General features: G+C 44.5%; 1 protein-coding gene and 1 long non-coding RNA gene across 9 annotated transcripts; one reads left to right on the forward strand and one right to left on the reverse strand.

Annotated features, from left to right (window-relative positions):
- The first annotated feature begins 5,243 nt into the window (after nt 1-5,243).
- Nucleotides 5,244-15,785, forward strand: PGAP4 (post-GPI attachment to proteins GalNAc transferase 4). 7 transcript variants are annotated; one of them, XM_083883770.1, is made up of 4 exons: nt 5,244-5,493; nt 6,889-7,004; nt 13,858-14,039; nt 14,462-15,785. In XM_083883770.1, exon 4 carries the CDS (start codon nt 14,594-14,596, stop codon nt 15,779-15,781), a length of 1,188 nt encoding a protein of 395 aa, XP_083739896.1. In that variant the 5' UTR covers nt 5,244-5,493; nt 6,889-7,004; nt 13,858-14,039; nt 14,462-14,593; the 3' UTR covers nt 15,782-15,785. The 7 variants fall into 7 exon arrangements, with proteins under 7 accessions (XP_083739896.1, XP_083739894.1, XP_083739898.1 ...); XM_083883768.1 differs by having other exon boundaries at nt 5,244-5,471; XM_083883772.1 differs by lacking the exon at nt 6,889-7,004.
- Nucleotides 15,786-15,811: 26 nt separating this feature from the next.
- LOC310922863 lies at nt 15,812-24,301 on the reverse strand. 2 transcript variants are annotated; one of them, XR_014592508.1, is made up of 3 exons: nt 24,181-24,301; nt 23,452-23,641; nt 15,812-16,750 (listed from the first exon to the last, which is right to left on the reverse strand). It is a non-coding gene; the product is annotated as an uncharacterized lncRNA (long non-coding RNA). The 2 variants fall into 2 exon arrangements; XR_014592509.1 differs by lacking the exon at nt 15,812-16,750 and adding an exon at nt 22,608-22,979.
- Nucleotides 24,302-24,368: the final 67 nt, after the last annotated feature.

The following is a 24,368-nucleotide window of genomic DNA, read 5'->3' on the forward strand; positions in this document are numbered from 1 at the left end:
AAAATAACTACACCATGGGAAAGGAAAGTTCCCATGCAAGGGAAAGAAAAAGTTTTCCAGCAGTCCCTAAGGGATAATTCCTCCTGACTCTCAGTCTGTAAATCTTCTGGTTTGCCTTTTCACCGCATTCTCTTTTTTTAGCATCAGCATCTTTTTTTAGCAAAAAGTGCACTGTTCCAGGCCATTCTTCTATGTTGCAAGACAGAGCAAGTAACTGAGAGCCCATGTATTTTAATATTGCATTTTAACAAATGTTAATATTTTAACAAATATTAACATATTTTGAAGAAACACTTAGACTTTATATCTAAATTTAAAATGTTTGTCCCTTTTTTAGAAATACTCTGTGCTCTGCAAGAGTCAGAACATTGGAGCAAGATGGGAAGGAGGTTGGATCACTGGAGCATATGCCACTGGACTGGCCATTTCTCTGAGTGTCACCAGGCTTGCAGTATTTCTGCAGTTCCATCATCACTTAACACATTTCTGTGTTGGCTTGCTCTCGGATTTTTGTTTCTCTCACCCGAGATTCCAGGCTGGTGGTTCGAGTGGGTCTTTTTCTGCCCTCTGCTCTGTCTGACCTCTGAAGGCTTTAAATCTGTGCTTGGCACGAGAATGAAGTGGAGTCTCAAGGTCTTATTTTTCTCTTGGTTTCTCGCGTTGTTTATTAATTCTTATCTTACAAGTTTTTTGTGTCCAGCCAAGATGTTCACAGCAGCTCGGACATGATGCGACTCCCCCCATGATGGGAGGTCACTCTGCTTTTATTCAGATAACGACATACTTATTATTTACCATTTCATACCAATGCCTATACTAGAAGGGTCATTTCTACTTTGACCCAATCCACTGAAACTACTTTGTGCCCACGTCACTGCAGAAGATGGATGCCAAGGGAGAAAGAGAAGAAGCCAGGGCACTGCCCTAAAATCTCCTTTTTGTCCCCCAGCCGGCTCCATTCTAAAAACTCAAAACTACAAAACTTTCTACCTGGTGACAACTACACTACTGTCTGTCACACATTTGTGACTTGCAATTCTCCTCTGTGTTGGAAGTTTTTCACATGGACCAAAGTCAAAGCCTGTGTCTTCCTGGGCTCTGTGCCAGGCAAACCCCCCTGCACAGACCCCAGACCCTCTTTTTCAGGTCCCAGGCCTCTCTACCGAAGTCTGTGACCTTCCAGGGCACCCAGAGGGATGCCCTGGACTCCGACAGCTTGTTCTGGTGTTTTTTAGCTATGAACAGTCTTTTCTAATGGTTTGATTGGAGAAGCTAAAGAAGCACAGAAGAAGGGTGTCTGTGGTGGGGAAGGGTGCCCAATACCCTCTAAAGTGAACTGGACTACAGTGAATGTGTTTCTGTCATCTTCAGATGTGTGTAGTTTGGGTAGAAGATATTACAGGAACAGTATTTAGTAATTCATCTGCAAGATGAATTAGCTGTTGTTAAGAGCCTGAAAAGTCTGGCTGTGGTTGAATATAGGAGACTGTAGAGGGAAGACTTGGGAAATATATTAAGAGTTTCTAGTCCTGAAAAGAACCAAACCCAAATGCAGAGACCAGGATGAAAATGAGATTAAAATATTTTAGCCTTTTTAGAGAATACTAATGTACCCTAGACAGCCAAGCCACATGAATCTATCCCTGCTGGAGCTGTGTTTCCTCTGACTATAGCTGTCTAAAGTCAAACGCAATGGGCCTGACATATAAGCTCATTATATCTCCATTAAACAGCAAAGGATGTTGAATACTCTTTGTCCCCAGTGATAAATAGAAGTCTGAAAGAAAAAAAGAGAAAGCCACTGCCACTCTATGTAATTTGGTTATCCTCAATATTGTATTTCTATTCAAGATAGCCATCAGAAATGTCTCTTGCTTCTTACAAAAGCAGAATGTATGCAGGAAATATTATTTTGGTTTTTCCCCCTATAAATAATTAGCAAGGGAAGAAAATTATTTTAGAAATTACCCTTTGAAGTGAACAGCAGATACCTACAAGGAGAACATATCCGTTGTGCAGCTGACAGTACAGGAATAACCAGGCAATTGTTATCACCTGGTATGTGTATGTAAAGGAATAGTGCTATCACTACAGAATTTCTCAGAGTGTTTGTGGAAGAGGTGCAGCCTTTGCAGGTTATATACATACTGGCACAACATGTTATGCTAAACACATTATTCATTCCTTCTGCTGGAATGCAATGGCTTTGGATTTTTTCCTAAGGAGAACAGCTTACAAAACTTTTTTTCCTATGTCTTTTTTTTTCCTGTCTTTTCATAGCTTCCTCCTTGTCTCCAGTAAGTGTTGAACACATTCCTCAAATTTCATTGCTACTGGCTGAAGCCCCAAACATGTTTGCTGCTGTATACTTCAGGCAGTGCCTTGCAGAGCAGAGCTGAGCATGTCCATCCTGCTGGGCAGAAGCTTAGGACACCCCGAACAGGAAGCTGTTTGTTTGATTTGTTGGCTGAATAATCAGCACAAGCAGCTTGAAATCAACTGGAGTGTGCATACTCTCATGCCCTTGCCTTCTGGTAAAAAACATGAGGCAATAGGAGGGAAGCCAAGGAATCGGGAGGGGACAAGGAACATGAGGCAGGAGTAAGGATAATTTGACAGATGCATCAGACACAAATAAAAGAACTTGGAGGACACCAGGCTTCTCAATTCAGCTCCCCCAAGACATGAATTTCTGCCCTGCCTGCACATTGAGCAAGTATCTAAACACCACCTGCCTGGCTTGTCCTGCCTCTGACACTCATGCTTATGAAAAGCAGGAGCTGTACCTGATCTCAGGTAAGGCAAAAGAAAATATTACTCCTATTCCCCTGCATAAATGCTCAGTGCCATCAGAGCTGTTACAGTGGATGGCAGAGGAGAAAGGTGCTTTGGCAATGGAAAATACTGGGATCTGGACAGTTGGGCTGAACCTTTGCTACCTGGATAAATTCTCATCCCAAGATTTTTTTTTCTGATCGTAGTTTTTAAGCCCTGTCCTGTTATTGTACAGGTTGAATAATTTTATAATTGTGAGCATTTCAGGTTGCAGTTAGGTAACTGCAGGAGCAGTTGTGTCCCCAAATGTTCATCTCTTCTTTCCAGACCCATCTCAGCTGTGCTGACAATGCCATTTGGTATGTGGAACTGAAGGGATAAAGTGACCCAACTAAGGCATAACCCACCAGAAGAAAAAGTTTATTTTTCAGCTATATCAGTGTCGTTATGCTTGTACATAGCAGGAGACAGCACCGTGATAAGAATGGATGAGTAACCAGGAATGACAGGCTTCCACTGTCATTCTGTGTCATTGCCCCAAAATCTCTGCTTGAGACTCTTCTCCCTCAGTCTTTTTGGTCTAATAGAAGCTGTTTTAAAGAAATAATTGTTTAAGGATGAAAGTCAAGTGTTCTCTGAAAAGCATGCAAGTAAGCAAAGAGTGGGCTGGGAAGATTGCACAGAAATCACACAAAATTACAATGACCTAAATATTTATTCCCAAAGAAAAGGCCTTTGGGCTAATTTTTTTTTTCCCTTCCCCCCAGTAATAAATTCTGTTGGCTGAAACATCATCCAAAATGTAATCCTGGGTGCAGTGTGGTAAGTGTTTCCATTGATACTGCTAAGTAGTCACTCTGCCACATGGGCATTGACAAAGAAATGGAAAAAAAAATTCTGCAATTCTTATCCTGGGAAACATAATAATGGACCTCCTAGGAAGGTTTAATCTTTTCCCCACCTCTTTTTACTCTTTTTTTTCTCTGCTCTCTCCCAGGATCTGCTGTTTTCAGTGCATCAACTTTTGAAGGCACGAGAGCATTTAAGTGTAAGGTAGAGTATAAATCATTGTCATTAAAAACAAAGAGAGGCAGAGGTGGTCAGGAAAGAGGGATTTTGGAAAGCAAATCACCTGATAAACTATGATTTCTTTATTATTTTGAGAGAGTAACATGTATCTTAGGAAACTGGTGGACCTTCCAGTATGCCTAACCTGTTTCTAGGAAGTCACTACAAGAACCCAGCTCTGCTTGATTGTGTTATTTTGGGCATTACTGTTCCTCTGTTTTCCCCCCTTCTTCCATGTTGTCTCTGCAATAAAAGGCCCTAGGTGTGGGACAGCTTTTGCCAGGAGGAAGAATAAGGATCACAGGCATGCAAAGTGATGTGATGTGATTCATTTGTTCATCATGCTTATAAGAAGGAATAATAGAAATTACTATGTTAAAATGAGAAATACACCATACTAGAGGCTTCTGATTACAGGACTAGACATTAGCAAAATTCTAGCTGTGCTCAACAGAACATGGTGTTTTATTGAAAGGGCATGAGGGATTTTTTTCCTGGTAGGATTTTTCCTTTCTCCAAGATTCTTCTAAGATATAAGAGAGGTTTGAGTCTGAAAATAGTTTAACCCAAATACATGCACTTGCATCTTCTGGAGCTGCAGGCACAAACCCAAGTAGTTCCTACAATGACAGACAGTAAACTTTCCCTGAAGCATCTTTCAGGTAACCAGTTAATTAGGTGTTATGGTCACAGGGCTGAAGGTGTGTGTATAAGAACAGGGAAGTGGAATGCAAGAAGAGCGCTGGGAGGTGGGAGGGAGGGAGGGAGGGATGTACCGGTCAGAGGCAGTCCTGGGGCAGTTTGAGAAAATGTTTGAATCCTGAACAGCCTGATACAGGCTTTTGTGTAGCTGATAAGCCTCCACACTTCAACCAACACACCCGTGAAGACTTTGCTGCAGACTGAGACAGCGACAGCTTTCACCTGTCCCGGGTGACGTGCTCATGACTCGTGACACTTTCTACTCGGGTTTGCGGGGCCCGGCTGATCCTCTCCCCTCCGGGAGTGAGGTGACGGTCCGGAGCATCCAACAGGTCCCAGCGGGAAGGGCAGAGCCCCAGAGGCGCGGGAGCTGGTGGGAACACCCGGCAGAAGCGACCTCCAGTAGAGGTGACACCCGGCAGAGGTGACACCCAGCGAGAATTGACACCCGGCAGAAATGACACCCGGCAGAGGTGACAGCGGCCGTGGTGACACCGGGCAGAAGTGACACCTGGCTGGGGAGGGCGGGGGAACCGCCTGTCCCTGCGGCTGTCCCGGCTCCTGATGGAGCGCTCGGGGACCGCAGAGCAGGAATGAGGAGCTTCGGCTGCGCAGCCGCCTCCGCCCCGGGCGTCCTCCTGGGGCTGGGGATTTACTCCCGAACCTGCTTCCAGGGACCATCCCCTCCCCGCTGTGCGGTGCCTCCCCCGGCCATCTCCCCTTCCCCTTCTTCCTTGAGCATCCCTGTGCCGGCGGGGTCACATGCTCGGTCTTTGATGCCTTTAATCCCACCCTCGGCGCCCGAGAGGGAGGCGGGAAATCCGCGGAAGAGAAGTGAGGCACACGCCGAGAGCAGGATCCCGGCGGGAGCGGAGCTGCCTGCGGGAGGGAGGCGGGAGCGGCCGTGCGGGGCTGCTCAGGATCGGGTAAATCTCCCCCTCGCATCGGGTAAATCGCCCGCTGGGATCGCGCTGTCCCGGGGGGATGCTTCCCCTTCCCCTGCGGGGGATACGGGGGCGGCGCACCGAGGCTGGGGAACAGGGAAAGGAGGGCTACCAAGTTATGGCTGATGAGCAGCCACAGCAGCCACAGCAGCCACAGCTGCTCGTCAGGGCTGGGCTCGGCCCCGAGCTGTGGCTGCGGCACCCGAGCCCGCAGGGAAGTGGAAACCCTCCAGGGATCGAGGAGATGTTTCTGTGCTTGCTCCGGGGATGTGTCTGTACATTGTGGCGAGCGAGAGGACAAGTGGCCAGAGCCTGGCCGGCCCTCAAGAAACGTCCCTTCCCTTGGGGAAGGTGAGTGGAACTCTTAAGGGAACGGGGAAAAGCCGGCCAGCTTCCGCCCTGTGTTTGGTGCCACCCAGAGGACCCTCGCCCGAGGTAGAAGCAGGGCTAGAATCCCTCCGGTCTGAAATCCGGGCAAGGAGCTGAGCACTGGGCACACTGAAACGCCCTCTGTGTCTGCTGTCCTGCGAGGACGGCAGAGAGTGGAGGTGGGATCAGCTTTTCTTATCTAACGCCCTCTCCTCTTTGACCATCACCACTGAGGTAACTGCTATTAATCCCGGCGCTTTACGGGTCACCTTGTGCTACCTGGCAGCTCTCCCAAAGGGAATGAGGAGCACCTAAGAAACCCAATGGCCGAAGTCGCTGACATTTAGAATCAAAGGCTGTTGAGGAAATCTGCAGTTGTGCTGTGATGCAGCAAAACATGAAACTACCTGATGTACACTACAGGTTCCTGGGCTGGCTTCTCTCCTGCAGTCACTGAAAAAATCATTTATGTACAACCATAAAGGCACACTGTGTTCAGTAAGCATTTGCGAGCACAAAAGCCAGGAGAAACACCCTCCTGCACATGTGAAATCTGCTGCTTTTTTGTCTGTCCAACAAGGGCACAGTTAATTATACCACAGATTATTTTTCAGCTCCTGCATTTACCTCATTTTCTCCCTTTGGGGCTCAAGCAGATCACCAGGATCCCCCAGAACCAGGGCATTCCATTCACCACGCCTTCCTATGCAGGATAAACACTCCGGTTCATATCTTGTGGGGGGAGGGGAGGAAGAGGGTGTATGTTCCTCAGGCACAAGTGGTGAATACAGAGAAGTCAGTAGTTTAACAGTAGTAGAGAGTCTCTTCAAAGAGGAATGCTTTTTATCAATATGACTAAACATTTTTCTTTCAGAGGTTTGAATCACAATACTCTGGTTGTTGCCTTGTACAGTTTTGCGTTTTGATTGTTAAATAGACCTGTCCCACTGGAATTTTACAGCTTTTGTAATCAAAGACCTTTGTTCACAAATAATTCTATTTCCTTATTCCTGTCCTTTATTCTTCACAGCCGTAGATGAACAACAATAAAGCTACGACATCTGCAGTGTTAGCAGCCATCACCACATCTGTTTCCTTTTCTCTCCCTCTCCCCTCATTCATACACTCACAGCTCTACTGACACAGGTGAATTTTTAAGAGAATTCATCATTGTGGGGATAACAAAAAGTTTTATTAATGATTAGATGATAATAAAATGATACATAATGAAAAATTGCAAATGGTGATTAAGGAATAATTCAATTATAACTTAACAATGATTTATCAATAATTAATAATTAAGATAATTAATGAAATGCTAAAACAATGTTTTAGTTTCTGATTTCAGCAATGATTTAAACCATGATTAGACTCTGCTACTTACTATACTTTTACCCTTAAAGCTATAGCTGGATATATAAATGTCATGGACATATAATATACATTAAGGCTTAATGCAAAATATGTTACCTCACTGTAGACATCAGGTGTTGGATAAGAGGGTCTCAGCCTCCAGGAGTGTCCTTGAGCAATGTCCCAGCTCACGGGGACATCTCCACCAGGCCACACAGGAGAGCTCTGTGGGCTTGAGCCACAAGATTCTACAGCCTACAGTGACTCTGGTAGCCAACACCTCTTTGGTGTAGGTGCAGGGATGCAGCTGTAGCAGCTCCAGTTTTGTACCAGCTCAGGCTGGTACCTTTAGCTCCTGTAAAACATGGCCTACACACCTGAATTCCTGGGAAGACAGGCCTGGCACAGTACCAGAATGGGGCAGCTTGGAAGGGACCACAGTGGGTCATCTGTTCCCACCTCCCTGTCTCAGCAGGGTCATTCCAGGGCCCATTGCACAGGATTGTGTCCAGGTTCTGCAATATCTCCGGTGAGGGAGACTCCACAGCCTCTCTGGACAATCTATTCAGTGCTCAGTCACAGGGAAGAAGTTCTTCCTCATGTTCAGGTGGAACTTCCTGGGCATCAGCTCCTGCCTGTTCCTCTTGTCCCACTGCTGGGCCCCACATGGGTCCATCCCCCGGCCTCTCCCTGCAGACACTGACAGACATGGACCAGGTCCCCTCTCAGCCATCTCTTCTTGAGGCTGAGCTACCCCAGCTCCCTCAGCATTTCCTCATAAGGAAGGATGCTCCAATCCCTTCATCATCTTCTGGAACACAGGCAGCTTTTTCTCCAACCTTTCCAATCAAAGGGAAGGGGGGTTTGAAATCTGGCAAACCAACAAATGGCCACAGGACTGGTGCCACAGCCAGGGGTCCAGCTTGGACCATAGAATGTACTTGGAGAAACCTGTTGGGACTGCTAGGGTCCTTCTCACACAGAGAAGGAATTTCAGTGACAGGCTCACCAAGTTGGAGAGGACCTTAATTTAAAGCTGCTGCAGGAGAGGAACTTCAAGGATTTCAGTTTAAAGCCAGGGCTAGCAAGAGATGCCCAGAACATGGGGAGGGATCACAGATCAGCAGGAGGAGACCTGGACAGCATCACAAAGGAATTCCAACCGCTCCAGCCACTACTTTGCCTCCATCAGAGTCCAACTTACTGCCTCTGTGCAAAGGTGTGGGGAATGAACGCAGGGAGCTGGAGTCATGGGCACACCTGCAGGGCTGCCAGCTCCTTGGCATCACAGCAATGTGCTGGGGTGGCTCCTGGGACTGGAGTGGTGGAATAGAAGGATACAGAATCTTTAGCAAGGGCAGGTGGGGGAGATGAGGAGGGGTCACCCTCTATGTCAGTGACCAGCTGGAGTGAATGCAACTCTGCCCAGGGATGGATGAGGAGCTGTCCAAGAGATAATAAATCAGGATTAAGGGAGGACGAGGATAAGTGACTTTATTGTGGGGCTTTGCTACAGGCCACCCCACCAGGATGACCGATTGGATGAGTCCCTCTTTAAACAGATAGCCCTTATTCTCTAGGGGCACCTCAACCACCTGTCACACTCACCAAAATCACAGACAGCTCCTCCAAAGTCATTGCCTTAGTCTCTGTGTTTAGCTATTACCTTGCAGAACTCTTCTCAGGCTGCTCTCTACTCCCACTTTATCTGATGTACCTGACTGCTTGGTAGCAACAGAGGGAGCATTGCTTTCCCATGGGATTGCCCTGTAGGGAGGCAGCCAGGTGAAATGGGCTCCATTCAGGTTTATGTGACATAAGAAAATTAATATACATGAGAAACAAGACATAAGTTTTGGAAATAATTGTAATTAATATTTATTGAGTTCACAGCCTCTTTCACTGGTGGCATACTCTTATCCTCTTAGTTGAAATAAAATGGGCAAGTCATTCACCTGCCACATCTGTGTCCCTCCTTTCTTAGTTCAGTACTTTCAAACTGTGCATCATGGATTTCTAGGGATTTATGAACAGCCTGTAAAAATTAACTACAGTCCAATGAGAATAGCACGCCAGCCTAGGACAAAATTTACATTCAAATTTTAATGCAGTTTCTGGTGTTACCTAACTGGACATAGTTACACCCTGCATATTTGTGCATTTTTACTGTTCCAACAGTGCTTAAATTCCATCTCCTTAGACAGAAGAGGTCTGTGTGTTCACTGACAGGCCTTGAGGAATGGCAGATCAAAACAGATAGCATGCCTATCTCATGTACCACATAACTTTTGCAAAGGGCCAAGTCCTCTGCCCCTCTCTGGCCACTTCTCTTACACTTCAAGCCATCATTAATCTGTTAACTGTGACAGTGTTACATCTTTAGTACACAGACCACAAGAAACAAAAGTTCTAAGGGAGCTGAGAAATTAAGTGCAGCAGCCCTGATCTTTGCCTGGTTTATCTGATGATAAGATGATAGATGACACTGATCATCTACAAACAGCATAAGAACAATTGCCTTCAGCAGTACTTGAGGAGGTGAGAGATGTATTTGGTACCTGCTAGTAAAATACAGCAAAGAACTACTGGTCTCTTACCATTAAGGTTCCTCTGAATGTTTTTAGCAGCACAGCTCTTGCTGGGATGCTTTGTATTTTCTAGGGAGTCCAACTCCCAGTTTGACATGGAAGTGCAACGGTCACATCTGTGGATGCTTGGCTTCTACTGGACACTGCTGTTGTCAAGGGGGGTCTGACACATTGCAGAAATATTATCTGGCACCTGACCTACTAAAAGCTGTCAGAAAAGAAGAAGAATTGCAGATGAGAAAAGCTGGCCATCTGGCCCAGTAATGGGGATCAGCTCATGGCAGGGACCTCAGGTTTCAGAATTTGAGGGTATCTGTACATTCCCTGTCAGCATGCCTGTATGTTACGGAGACCTCGATGGCTCCTTGGGAGGCCTCCATCGGCTTCCTCAGATTGGAGCAGGATGTTTGTGACAGCACCACAGAGGCCTTGTCTCTGCCAGGTTCATCAGCAGAGGAGCTGGTCCTGAGCTGGCAGCTCCTCTGCATGGTGTTAGGCTGGGGTGCAGAAAAGCTTTTCACACAAAGGTTTCAGCTTGGGTGCTGCTATAGGATCAACACACAAGTGAAAGCTATCACTGTGTGAGCACCCTTACTCCTACCACTGCTGTGGCCCAGTTGGGACTGTGACCGCCCATGACATTTCCATGACATTTTCCAAGAGCCTGCCTTTGTTTCCCTCTTTCATCCCTTTGTAGAGAGATGACTCTATGGCTCTGACTACATTACTTCATCCAGCTGTTTTTATATTAGGAAAGAACTGGCTTTTCCCACTGACACTGAGAAGAAGTGTAGATGGGGCAAAAGGAGTAATTTAATACTGTAATTGTACAGGAATAGCTGTGTCCTTGTCTCATGGCACAAGAAGGAGCAAGTAAATGGTCTCTTACATCAGCTATCCAGGAACTTAAAATCTGCAGCTTTCAAACACATAGGAAACTTTGTTCCAGGAACACCTCTCTGTGGAGACGAGTTAGAAGCAGACAGAACATCAGCTTTCTCTTTTAAAGCACAGGCACAGCGGACTTGGGACCCCAAAGAGTGCATTACTTATTTTTCTGCTCTTCTCAGTGTGCAAAGAGATGAGTTTTCCTGAACAATGTAATTCAGCCGAATAATTAGGAGACTAATGACGATATGATATAGATTTGGAATTAGGTGTTTCTGGAAGGAATATTTATAATGAGAATCTAAGAAAAGAAATGAGCCAAATCTACAGCTTTATATCACCACAGCTTCTAGCTGTGTTTAAGCAATGGCTCAGTTCTACACAGAACATTGTAATCTGGCTTCCACTGCAAGTATTTATATGGTTGCAAAGTAGTTATTATTCAGGTTTAATAAAGTGGGGGGTTTTAGGTACTATAAAATCCAAATCTGATTCTTGCTTTTCTCCTCAGACTACTTTTTTTTTCCCCCCGTCTGAAATGCCACTTGCTTAAAAAACAAGGTGTTTTTTCCCCTAGAAGGGGAAAAAAATTAAAATGAGAATACAAAGAACTTATGAAAACAATGTCTTGTCTGAAGTCAGAACCATCTTAATGGAAAACAGCCTGAGCAGAGTCTGGATTCAAATCCTGCAGATGGGAACAGGCTTCACCTCTGCATAAGTCAGAATTCTTTAATCTGTATTTTGAACTCTCAGGTTCCCAGTGTTACAGACAAAAGGTGTGAAGGAGGTCAGTCTCTTCCCTCTCTTCTAGATTCTTCAGCTTGTTTTTCATATCAAAACCTGCTTTAATACACTCCTGACCATTTTTAGCCTCCGTGGTTATTTCACTGCCCAGTGAAAACAGCCTTTTCCTCAGCAGAGAGAGTGATAAAGAGTGTGGCTGTCAATGTGAGTGTGAACAGCTCAGGCAGCAGAGGAAGATGCGAAGAGTAGCAGTAGTGTCTGTTTGTGATTGCTGTTTTCCTGAGGCTTCCTGAGTTGCAGAGCCAGAATAAGAATTCTAAGATCTTGAATTCTATTACTGAAGTGAACTGAAGTGAAGTGAAGTGAAGTGAAGTGAAGTGAAGTGAAGTGAAGCCAATGTTAAGTCATAACGCTTGGAATTACAACAGAGTCCAGCATGCTTTTCCAGGGGAAGCTGGAGCCAGGAGGTACCTTCAGAAAGGGTGGTGTTCACCTGCACCACCTCACCGACCTTGTCCTGAGCCGTGAGCTGGGACACCAGCAGGTGGAGTCCCCACACCAGCAGGTGGAGTCCCCACACCATTTTCCCCGCATTTTCCCAGCACTGTCGGGCTTCAGACTCATTTTGAGTCCACCTGCAGGGATCTGGGACATCCCTTGAACATTGCGGGGTGCAGAAGAGCGAGATGTCAAGTGAGAACTTGTTTGATTCATCTCATGTGGCTGTAGCCCCCCAACTCAGCTGGCCACCAGGGAGAACAGGACAACCATTTTTCCCTCTTCAGTAGAAGATGGTGTGAAGGAAGGAGGTCTTTTCCTTGGGTGAGCATTGTCATCATAGAATCATAGGATGATTTGGGTTGGAAGAGACCTTAAAGAACAGCTAGTTCCAACCTGCCTGCCAGATGCCACTCACTAGATCAGGTTGCTCCAAGAATTATTAATTAAGAAATGCTCAAAGAATTATTACTAGTGCTTCAATACATATCCCAAGATCTCATTGCCAGCTCATAGGTTTCGTAGCTCAGAGCTTCAGCATAGCTGGAAGATGAAAAGAAAACTTTTTCCCTGAGAACTAAACTACCTTCTAGTTTTCCTTTTCCCACTGTGGTCCTCACTTTTAAGTTTAGAGGCTGGCTCAGAGACAGTGCCCACAATGATGCTTCTATCAAAACAAGGCTCAACAGCATCAGCTGTAGAATCTGATTCTGCAAATTTGTGTTCCCTTAATGCTTGTGACAGGTTAGCTGGAAGGCTCAGGATTTTGGATGAATAAATGCATTTAAATGCCAGATCTTTGCATCTGATGGATTTCAGGTCTTCACATCCTGAATTCTCAGGACTTGGATCTAGCAGCTGAAGTGCAGCCATTGCCTTTTGGGCCTTTACAACGTTCACTGATGCAATTCAATGCAGCATTTGTGCAACAGGATTGTGTAACCAGACAGGAAAAGAAAGCTACATGGGAAGAAACTGAAGATTCTCATGCATCAGCATGTACATCTGTTTTCAATTTATTTACACTAAATCTTCTCTTGAGCCCTAAAAGTGCACAACACTGATGCCACAGTCTATCTAAGGATGGTTTGAGATCTCACAGCATGAACTGCCTGTTCTCTAACAAATATTTGGAATAACTCCTGTGTATTTTGCATTAATCTTGTTAAAAGGCTTTTCACAGATGGTTGTCACATCCCCATACTGGCAAGAGGGAAAAGGTTCTCCTAATAGTAAAATCAGCAAATCTGTGACCTCTGTAAAGAAGGGAGTTCGGAAGTATCTCCAGAGCCAGACCCTGCTCCATGTCCTCCAAGTCTTTTCTTATACAAGATCCATTTTTCTGAAACAGAGGAGAAAAGCCATGATTTTTTCCATCCACCCAACTTTGCTTAGGCTGCTTCAGATGACAGTGCAGAAGAGGACAAAGAATAACATTTTGGTCTGGAACCACCATTTGATGATCAGAACTTGCTGAAGGCAGAAGATTAAAAATTGAAGAAACTCTGCACTGAACATCCAGTGCACATTAAGTCAACTCAGTGAGGGGAACATGAATAACTCAGTTCTTAGGGAGAGAGACTAGGAAATTAAAGGGAGAATGAAATGACAGATTAAAAGTGAGACTGCTGACATAAGAGAATTCATCTGAACAGTCTAACTGCCCTGATTTTGGGTAAGCTTTTGTTAACCAAGCTGTGAGGTGTTCAGGGAAGCCAGAGAAGCAGATATTGCAAATTTTAACTTCTGTAAAGGTGGATATTTACTTAAAGTGAATGTGTATACAAAAATTTTACATATTTATGTGAATACTTCAGTTTAAAATTAAAGGCATATATTTCTAAATTGCTTACTTTTAAATAAGAAATATGAATCAATGGCTCAATTACAACATGTTAATATTGCTGTGCCCATGTATTTCACAGGGTCTAGTGAGGAGGAGACATCTGAGAGAAACAGACACACACATTACCCTTAGCATACACAGGCCTTCAGTGAAGTAATTTGGTGTCTTTGTTATATGGCTTCACACTCCAGGGAGGAAAGTGAAGAAACACACATTTGGAAGTGTGTGAGCAGCAGGAGGGAGGCATGTGTGCCTCCAGAGGTAAAAGTTTGTCTCTCCAATATGTGCTAGACTAAGATACAAGAGATCTGCCTTTGCTTCTTGGCTGTGATCTAAACATTACTATGTCACTGTCACTAGATAGGGTTCTGTGTTCTAAGTTCTGTGCCTTTAACTAAAAGGGATTTCCACCCATCCTGCATCCACCTTGCCTCTTGTTACATGTTTGAAGCACAGTAACAAACACACAAAGTTCTTTTGAGCTTGGTTAGATCAGAGTTCCTAGGTGCTAAAAAGGCCTTAGGGGCCTGTCCTCAACCTCCAAGGACTGTCCTGTGATCCCTCCACCTCGAGGGATTCCACAGGGGCCTTGTATTTTGACTTACTCAGAGACTAGTCCCCTGCTTTCTATTTTCTCTGTCAGTTCCTTTTTCAGTAATCATCCTTTTTTTCTTCCCTCCTAGGCTTGGACAACCTGTGCAGGTTTGGCAGCAATGGCAGCAGTGGTACCCTGCAGTCCAGGGAGAAGGATGCATTGGAAGTGAAAGGTTTTAAGGGCATGACCAGTGCAGGAGTGCCCTCCTTCTGCAGCAGTTATGTTACACCAAGGCTGGCAGCCCTGTGGGAAGTGGTGCCGCTGGTCCAACCCTTTCATCCATCTCCTCACCCTGACTGTGGTGACTTTTGGTGTGCTGGCACCTTTGAACTGCCACCAGCTCCTCCACTCTTATTTCTACCTGCGGCGCTGGCACCTGAACCCCATGAGCCAGGAGTTCCTGGAGCAGAACCAGCAGGAGGGCCAGGATGCCCTCCATTACTTTGAGAAGATGCAGATGCCAAATGCCTCCAAGGTCTCTGGCAGTGATGCCTTCCAGCCCTTGCTGCTGATCACCATTATCACAGTGCAGAGGCGGAATGATTTCCACTACGTCTTACAAGTGGCCTCCCACTTCCACCGCCTCCTCCAGAAATGTGGGGTGCATTGCCAGAGTCACCGTGTGCTCCTCTGTAACGTGGAGTCAGACCCCAGCAGCCATCAGGATGTCAGGCTGCTGAGCGGCCTCTTTCCTATGGTCAGTCGTGGCAGAACTGGAGAGAATCCTGACCTCAGCCTGAACCAGTTCGAGAAGGAGAAGCAGGACTATGTCTTCTGCCTCGAGCAGTCACTGTTGGTGTACAACCCAGAGTACATCCTCCTCGTGGAAGATGATGCCGTGCCAGAGGAGGAGATATTTTCTGTCCTGCAGCACCTCTTCTCGGCCCGCTTCTCCAAGCCCTACCTCAGAGATGCTCTCTACTTCAAGCTGTACCATCCCGAAAGGCTCCAGCGCTACTTCAACCCCGAGCCCATGAGAATCCTGGAGTGGCTGGGCCTGGGCATGTTCCTGGGGCCGGTGCTGACCTGCGTGTACTGCCGGGCTGCGGGGCGCGGCGGCCCCAGCTGGCGCCTGGTGGCGTTCTTTGCCCTGTACAGCATGGCCCTGTCGGAGCTGGTGGGGCGGCACTACGGGCTGGAGCTGCGCCGCCTGCACCCCGCGCTCTACAACGTGGTGCCGGCCAGCGAGTGCTGCACGCCCGCCATGCTCTTCCCCGCCGCCTCCGCCCGCCGCGCCTCGGGCTACCTGCGGGGCCTGCGCTGCCGCCAGGGCTTTGCCAAGGACACCGCCCTCTACTCGCTGCTGCGGGGCAAGGGCGAGAACGCCTTCGTGGTGGAGCCCAACCTGGTGCGGCACGTGGGGATGTACTCCAGCCTCCGACTGAACAGCGACCCCAAACTGCTGTGAGCTGCTCCTGCCTCGCCGCACAAAGAACACCCAGGGCACTTGCCGTGGGGCAGAGGGACAGTGTGCAAACCTGGATTCTGTGCTGCTTGCACTAGGCATCCTGTGTCTCCACGCGGTTAAAGAATAACTCTCTCTAAAAGTACAAGTTTTCTTTAAAAATCAGCTTATGTACATACGGACCCTGTTTAATATGATCTTGCAGCTAATCACCATGCACCACCTGGGAGGAGAGTGGAGGATTCCAGCTCACCTAGCCATTCCCAAAGAAAAGCTCTCACACGGAAATATGCATAATTTCCCTGCCTACTTCCTGGACAATGGTTACAAAAATCCTTGCCTTACAGCAGCAGAAATGCTGGACAAAGTGAATGTTCCAAATGAGGAGGGGAAGGCCTTATTTCTCCATCCTTACTCATCTCTGACCTGTCTCTGTTCCAAAGCTGTAGTTTTGAGCAGACCCTTCAAAAGCAGAACTGAATTGCTGGAACTTCCCCACAAATTCTGCCTAGAAACCGCAAATTTATGAAGTCTCTTTAGTTACTGTCTCCCTATCTTTACCTCCACCATTCCCACTTCTTTTCCTTCCACCAGAAGCTCTCAAGAACAAAACCTCTGCTGCTTCATTAAAGGTCACCTCTGAGAGTAGGGATAGGAACACAGAATCACTGCCACTGGTGTTGCACAGATGGGTCACAAATGCACATTTTCAGTGATATGAGATACATTATACACAATGATCATGTTGGTTGGGATCATCACTCATTGTACTGGATCCACTAAAAGAGGCCTTATCAGCCACTGGGTGAACTTAGACATTCAGCATGAATTTACCTTGACTTTCCCTCAGCACAGAGGTAAAGGAAAGATTAGATCGGGTGCTGTTGTGCAGGATCCTTGTTCATTGTGGAGATGTAATTCACAAGTCAGCTGGAGTGGTTCGTTCACTGCTCCTGGCAGAAAGCAAAATACCTGTGGGAAACAAAGACAGCTGCTCACAAGAACAAGCAACAATAGCACAGCACATCAAAGGGCCACTCTGACAGTGACGATGTGTCCTGGTTGTTAGGCATCTGGAGCAGGAACTTTGCACCAGGGCTGTGGGCACAGTTAAATATAAAACCTTGCAGATAACAGGCGACCTCATACTGAATGAGAAGAGGCAAAAATTGGGTATATCTGATGAAAAGCCCACTTTGGCTTTAGTAACCTTTGAATCAAATTCACTTCAAGGTGGCATTTGGTTGAACTATTTTTAAAACTATATTCCTTCCTTTGGAATGAGCCAAGAAAATACTTTTTGTTGAGTTTAATCAGTGGGAGTTGTTTGGGGTTTTCTTTTTGGTAGTGGAAGAACTCTGCTTTGAATTTTCTTCTCCCAGCTCTCTCCAAGGTGATTTATGCCTTAAGCTCTTGACAAGTCTGATTATAGGTAAGAAATACCTAAAACTCCAGAGAAATGAAACCAAAGAAAATGGCAACCCTCCCTCCTGTCAGCACAGTGGGTACGCAGCACAAAGGCACAGTGCAGGATAGCTGAGAAACAGCATCACAGCAGTGTTTTGCTCTCCAGTAATCAGCTTTTAGAAAATCTTGGGAAATTGGAGTGAGAAAAACTGCTTGTGGGTTCCATGCCATTCCAAAGGCAAGGCCTTTAGGTCTCCTGGCAGAGGACACTGGGAAATGGCACAGGCAAAACCACATTTTGTTCCCAGCTGCTGAAAGCCCTGGAGATGCCAGAGTAGTCACACAGTGGCAGGTGGGCAAATCCCTCCTCTGGCTTCACTGCAGTGGGGTTTGGGTGTCAGGATTTGAGTGTCACTGTATATTTATTCCACCAAGTGCCTGCACATACAACTGTATCTTCTGTACCTTCAGCTGTGAATGCTTCAGCGCAGTGGGCTTGCTCTTGTCTCTTTTATATCTTTGTACTGTACAAATCCAGGACAGTGCTCTGTTCTTTCCATTCGTACTCATTCTTGCAAAGAAAATTTCACAGCAAGAAATGAAATAAGCAATGGAAAAAGCAAGAGGAGAAAAGAAAGAAAAAAAGAAAAAAAAAAAAAGAAAAAAAAAAGAAAAAGCAAAAGAAAAGGAAAAGGAAAAAAAGAAAGAAAAAGAAAGAAGGAAAAAGAAAGAAAGGAAAGAAGCTGTATCCAGTTAATAAATGTTTTGATGTGGGGAAATGATTTATCTATTTGTCTCAAAGTTATTTTCCTGTTTGTCCAGTAGTACTTAATTTGACATTTCAAAAGTCCAGGAGAAGTCAATAATTTCACTGAGCCTTGTAGCTGAAAATTAAGAACATGAATTTGAGGCATCTCTTCTAAACCAGAAGACAAATTTCATGGCATAAGAGGTGACAGGATTTGACTGTGAGACCAAACGATGTGCAGAGGGCCCATACTTGCCAGTGTGAGAGTTTCAGATAAACCAGCTGAGAACAAACTTCTTTGTGCAAGAAGCAGGTTAATAAATTCTTTATATCCTTCTGGAAGAATTTTCTGAAGTGCACAACTCACCTTCACAACAGAGGTGCTGCTTTGCTGAGCCTGCAGGGATCTGTTCTGAGTTAGTCAGGTGCTTGCACAGTGCCCACCCTGCCAATGGGGCATCCCAGGAAAGGGCTCCTGCTGCAAGCTCCTTTCCACAAGCAGATTGAGTCTTGTTTCTCTTTTCTGTGCTGCATGTTATACTAGGAATTAGAAGTCAGAGAAGTGCATACCACCCTCAGAACAGAGAAGGTGAGGCTACCATGAATTCTTAATTCCTGTTGGATTTTGTTCTGCAGTTCAGGCTAAAAATGCAGCTTTAAGGACCCAAAAGCCTTTTCCCCTCTCTTCTCCCCCATCTCAGACTACGGAAGTTCAAAGCATGGTATTAGCTCCCTGAAATATGGCCTTAATAGCTTGGTTTCTTTCACTTGAAAACAAACTTAGTGACTCTTTTTGAAACAAACAGTATGTATTTCCTTGGGTGTTGGTTCCTTCCCAATAGTTTGGAGACTATTCTGCAATGCAGCAGCTGCTGCTTCCACAACAGGAGTCTTTCTTGATGGGCCATCAGCAGGATCTAAGGCTTTATTGTCAAAGACAGTTCAGAGGGAGTTATTAACTTAAACAAAAACTACATTTGTTTCTAAAGCATGTCCAGCATAAGCACGATGCCGGCAGAACACAGGGGATAAACTGACAGGTCTCTACTAGATTAGAAGCCCGAGAGGATTTTCTAACTCCAGTAGGCATCAATGTCTTAGTGAGAAGGCATTGCATTTGGAGAGAGAAAAGCCTTCCTGTGGTAAGGAGCTGTGAATCACCAGATTGGGTATTTCAGCAGCCGTTTGTCTGGATACAGACTGAATTGTTTTTTATTTTTAATGAAGTTATTTACAAGCAAGCTTTCTACAAAATAAACCACCTTTCTATAAAAACTCTGTTAACAGTCTCCTTTTTCTGTGTCCCACTCTTTGTTTTCCTGATTGGCAGATCCATCTTTCCTTACCATATTTAACAAAGAAAGACAAACTCCCATGTTCATGCTTTGGCACAGATGATGTAATTTTGATCCAACCACACTCAAAGCAGGTCTCATTAGACCAGGTTTCTTAGGTCCTTCTCCAACCAAAATTGAGGCATTTTAACAGGAACCTGAGGTAAAATCAAGCTTTGAATGATGGAATTTAACTTTAGCTTATTTTTGTATAGAGAGGGTACATATTTCACAAAACAAAAAAAGGTAATTTTCTTTGAGAGACAGTTGTAGTTACAAAGGCATTGGCAGTTTCTCTCCTGAAGTCAGACTTTTATTTTGTGTATTTCCACACCAGCTTTACAGACATTGTATCCAAACTGAGCTGATGGCAGGGCCCAACATGTTGCTCAGAATAATCTTCAGTAAAACACTCACCTGCCAAAAATGCATGGAGAATTAGGTACTCCATGGTCTGTGCTTCTTCACTGCACGTCTCCATTCTGGAGTAACTTCATTTCTATTGATTATCTGTCCTGACAGCTTTGGCAGAATCAACCCCATCAGCCAGTTTATCCACGTACTTTATAGGCTAAGGGTCAGCAACATCAGTGTCCCTTCTCATGACTTTGTTCTTCATGGCAAGCCAGGAATGCCATGTTGGTGGCTAGGAAGTTAGGAACTATAGTGATATTTAAATGCTGATGAAGAACATTTTATTGTTCACTTTGTAAGCCTCTGGGAAGCTGTGCCTACTTTCTCTTAGAATTTCTGCCTTGGTGTCCCGTGTTCTTGAACAGAAATCACATCTACAAATGGTCTTTTTAGCAGGCTGGTCCAGTTCCAACATCTGTTGTGGTTTGTATTTTGCGAACTTAATGCAAATATTAACATGCAGCACCTAATTGTACTTTTTTAGGGGACCATGTGCTGCTCAGATAAATAGGTAATAAACAGCTAAATCTCTCCCTTTACAGAAGTCAGGTGGTTGCCTTCTTGCTTTATTTAAAAACAAAATGTCAACAAAAAGGCACAGAGATGAGTGTCATTACAACATTTACCTTCGTGTCCTGTTACAGCTGTTTCTCACAAACCAGGAAAGCTGCCACAGGCAACTCGATTTAAAGTTGTATCCTTGTTTGCTATACCCACTATTGAAATTAGTGCAAAGATCTGTGTTTTCATAACAACAGTGTTGCATGCTTGCCTGTTTTTCATTCCAAGTCATGATGTTTGTTGCAGCCCAGCTTTAATTTGCACAGAATGCAGAACAAAGCAAACCCTCTCTTGTGCAATCTCCTTGGTGGTCTGAGTCTGTTCTGCCCAACACCCCCTAGCCCCCCCGACGTACGTGTCTGCAGACTCTGCTGTGGAGCCAAAAATACAGGGGTGTTTCTTCCAGTGGAGTTAAATATCCAGACTCGCCACGTGGGGGTGAGGGCTGTAGGTGATTGGGGAAAACAAACCTCTAAATAAATAATACCTCTGATTAGATAGGGATGAACAAGCTGGACTTTGAGAAGGTTAAGCAAGACTGCAGAGTACAGAAAACAGGAAACATCCAGCACGGTGTGGAGAGGGGGGGTAGGAGGTGGACTCTACTCTCCTCGAGCCTGCTCAGATTAGACTTTAACCCCATCACGCAGGCAGCAGCCTCATGGGGCCACAGAGCCAGGTGTTTTTCATGTGGATGCATATTATTCTTGGACATTGTTCCAACTCCCAGTGGATTTTTCCATTCCATTTCAACCCATTTTACAGATCTGACCATATCCAAAAGTAGCTCTTAATTTACTTAAGTGCAGAGAGAAGCTGTATGTTTGTAATTTTTCTTGTGGTGACCATATCATCTCTGAAGTTGCTTCATCCATTTCTTTTTCATCAGTCTTCTTGAGGTGTACTACAATTTATCACTCTTCTCACTTACTTTTTTTTTTTTTTTGTATTTTAAAATACTAGTTCATTTGAGTAGTTAAAGGCAAAACATTATCACAATCTGGAAAACCATAAGCAATTGAAATATTTTTATCTGTTCTCTTTAAAACAGGCTTTCTGTTGATTTTAATATATTTTGTCCAGCAAGACTTCACCTAAAACTTAAGTGCACAACTGTCACGTCCTTTGACAGCAAGGCTGGATATAAGAAGGACAGCAATTAAATTAACTGCTACAAAAATCCAGTATTGCATTGTCAAATTCCAAAAAGTAAACCCACAAATTAAGACCTAAGTAATAACCCATGCCACATATGAATACAGTTTTCAATGGTCCTTAATATTTTTAAATGCATACTTCTGTCAACTTTTTGTATGAGAATTAAAGATGAAAAAGTTGATACCAGCAAAATCTCCAAGCCATTAAAATAGAAAATTCACTTATGTTGTGACACATTTCTTGTGTTTTAACCTAAGCAATCTCTTTTATAGCTAACAACTACTTTCTGTTTCTATGCTATAAAAGGCACAACAATGAACACTTAAGCTCTGTAAGTAGTTATGCATCTTGTTTGCAGTGATGTTTCAAACACAGGTATAAAGTTTTTTCTATTGCAAGACTGTTTATATCAGTTCTCTCATGAACACATTAAAAAGCCATAATCTATGCAGAAAATCCCTGGTCACTGTATTTAGTTAGATATGTATTTAAGCAATCAATTATCAGACATCCAAAGCTCAAAATCAGCTAGTAATCCTTTATCTAATAAATTATTATACTCTTCACTAAAAAGGTGTATCAACATCACTGCAATAGTCTGCATAACCATTTTTAAGAACACAAAAAACTGAGAGTAGTTGTTCTTTAATGCAACTGATCTTGCTTCTTGTTCACCTTATCCTTATCCTTGACTGGTCTTTGTCCTATGTCCTCTTTCCCATGCCAGAGGCAGAGGGGGATGAGGAACCCCAGGGATGCAGATGAGAGATGGTTCTAGCTCTGGAAGAGAATTCCCTCTGGGATCTCTGCCTTCATGGCCACTGGAAAGGTGTGAGAGTTGCCAGGTCTGAGCTCAAACACTACCTCCATGAAACAGAATTACAGCTTGAATAATACACCAATTTTGCCATGGAATAGTTGGTGCAGGCACTGATTTTGGTACTTTTTAGGGGCCAGGTTAGTTATTTGGTAAATGCAAGTACATTGAATACTATTCATGAGGCACAAGTACCTTCAAAGTATGATTACATTTGATGGAAGTATGTACTCTTTTCCAGTGTAATTTTAATATCCCTGTAATTTCTGCACAGTATGATCAGTGTGATGGGCCTGCATACCAACACCTTACAGTGACATCATGTACTAGGATTCTTCATTCCATTTTCTGATCTGAAAAGGCTCCCATTCCTAAATTAAGTGAAAAAAAAATAAGCATCTTGTCCATTCACCTTTTTATCTCCTCTGTCCCCAAAATCTCTGCAAGGACCTGTAATCCTGTGTTTGGAGTGCTGGATCAAAGGGTTAGAAGGCCTGGAAAGGCACACACCAGCAATTATCCATCTGAAAATACATTTATTTACTTCTGAAAGAGTAAAAAATGTAAGATGGGCTGCAGGGGATTATTTAAAGTGTATCTGAATATCTGGCACTGCTTTTTTTCAAGAAGACTCCCACAGATTTTCTCTAGTAGCCTGTGAGACCATATTACAGATGAGCCTGGGAATAAAACACTTCCAAGAACTTCCCTCCTGTACCAGCTTCCAGCCAAACCAGGAACAAGAGGACTCAAACTCTGACTCTGAAAAAGAAGACCACCATTATGGCACCTTCTTGGTCTTAAGAGGGTCTTTGATAAAGTATTTATTTAAAAGTATTTGTCATCTCTATTAGATGCCTCTGTTGTGGTGGAGAAACTTTAATACACCATGGGGTTTGTCTTTCTGCTAGGATGGGAGAAATGGAATGTAAAGCAAACACTGTAAAGCAGGGAAAGCTTTATGCCCATGTTACATGCCACAGGTTCCTTCAGCAAAAAAAGAATGCATCAGGAAGGGGAATGTGAAAGGAAACAGAGGAACACAAGCACAAGGCCTTCTGCTGGACTGCACTGTCAGCTCCTTCAGAGGTTTCTCTGCCAACTGTCAGGCTGGCAGGTTCCTCAGGTTTCCTACAAACACTGACCTTGGCCTGCAGCTGCACAAGAGAGGCTCAAGGAGGAAGTGCCCTAAGGAAGACAGTGTTGTGGAGAGAGGAGAAATCAGGTGTCTCACCTGTCCATGTAAAGGCCAAAGAATCACTGCAGGAGCCAAACAAACAGAGAAACAACGTCATTCTTCAGGCAAACACCGGGTCTCTGTGGTAAAAATGTGCCAATGTCCAAGGCTGCAGAGGGTGCTGTTCTTGAGGGTATGAAGTTTGTCCAACAGTTCTTGTCTTGTATTTCCCTCCAGGAGTACTGGCCTGCAGGATGAGGAGAAAGAAAATAAAGCAAATAATCAAGTTTGTAGACCTGGACTTGGTGAATGGTTGTAGAGTGGATTCATATAAACTGCTGATACACCGTTTATACAGCATTAGTATTTTTCACTGAAAAATTCAAAGCAACAAAGAAGTTTGCATGTCACTGCAATATGGATGAGCATCTCAGTGGGATTTGGGGACACAATTTGGCTTGAAGCTGTGCACCTCAATGTGGGCATGTTTGGTCTGATAACCATTAATTTGACAGGTACATTGTGTTACAGGACATCAGAGAAAGAGCTTGCTCTTTCATCAAACCTGATACTATAGCATCATATTTTGCCTTTCCATATACCAACTGGAAAAGGAAAATATGTTTCCATGGTAGACTTTCCAGTGAGGAAAAGCAGAGTAACACTTAGGAAGCCACTGAAATGGTAAGCTCATGTCAGTTAAGGATCTGTTGCATTGTTTCTGCATTTTGTTGTCTGCTCTTTCTTCCTGCAGTTTCCTAAGTATAATCTTTCAGAAGCTCTAACCCTAAATGATAAAGTTGTGCCCAAGATACTTGTAAGCAATTTCCATGGTTTCTCTTGTAGTTCTTTTTTGTATATTTTAGCAAGAGGAGAAATAATTTGAAATAACTGGAAAACATCTCAGTTTTACTGTATGAATCACCTTATATATACAGGGAAGGGGAAGATCAGCAGGAGCGTGACCAGGTCCC

The sequence above is a fragment of the Zosterops lateralis genome (genome assembly GCF_965231275.1).
Source record: "Zosterops lateralis genome assembly, chromosome: Z".
Classification (NCBI taxonomy): domain Eukaryota; kingdom Metazoa; phylum Chordata; class Aves; order Passeriformes; family Zosteropidae; genus Zosterops; species Zosterops lateralis.

What these genes read in the sequence shown, in the direction of transcription:
- PGAP4 (XM_083883770.1), top strand. Translation starts at nt 14,594, where the DNA reads ATGTTACACCAAGGCTGGCAGCCCTGTGGGAAGTGGTGCCGCTGGTCC.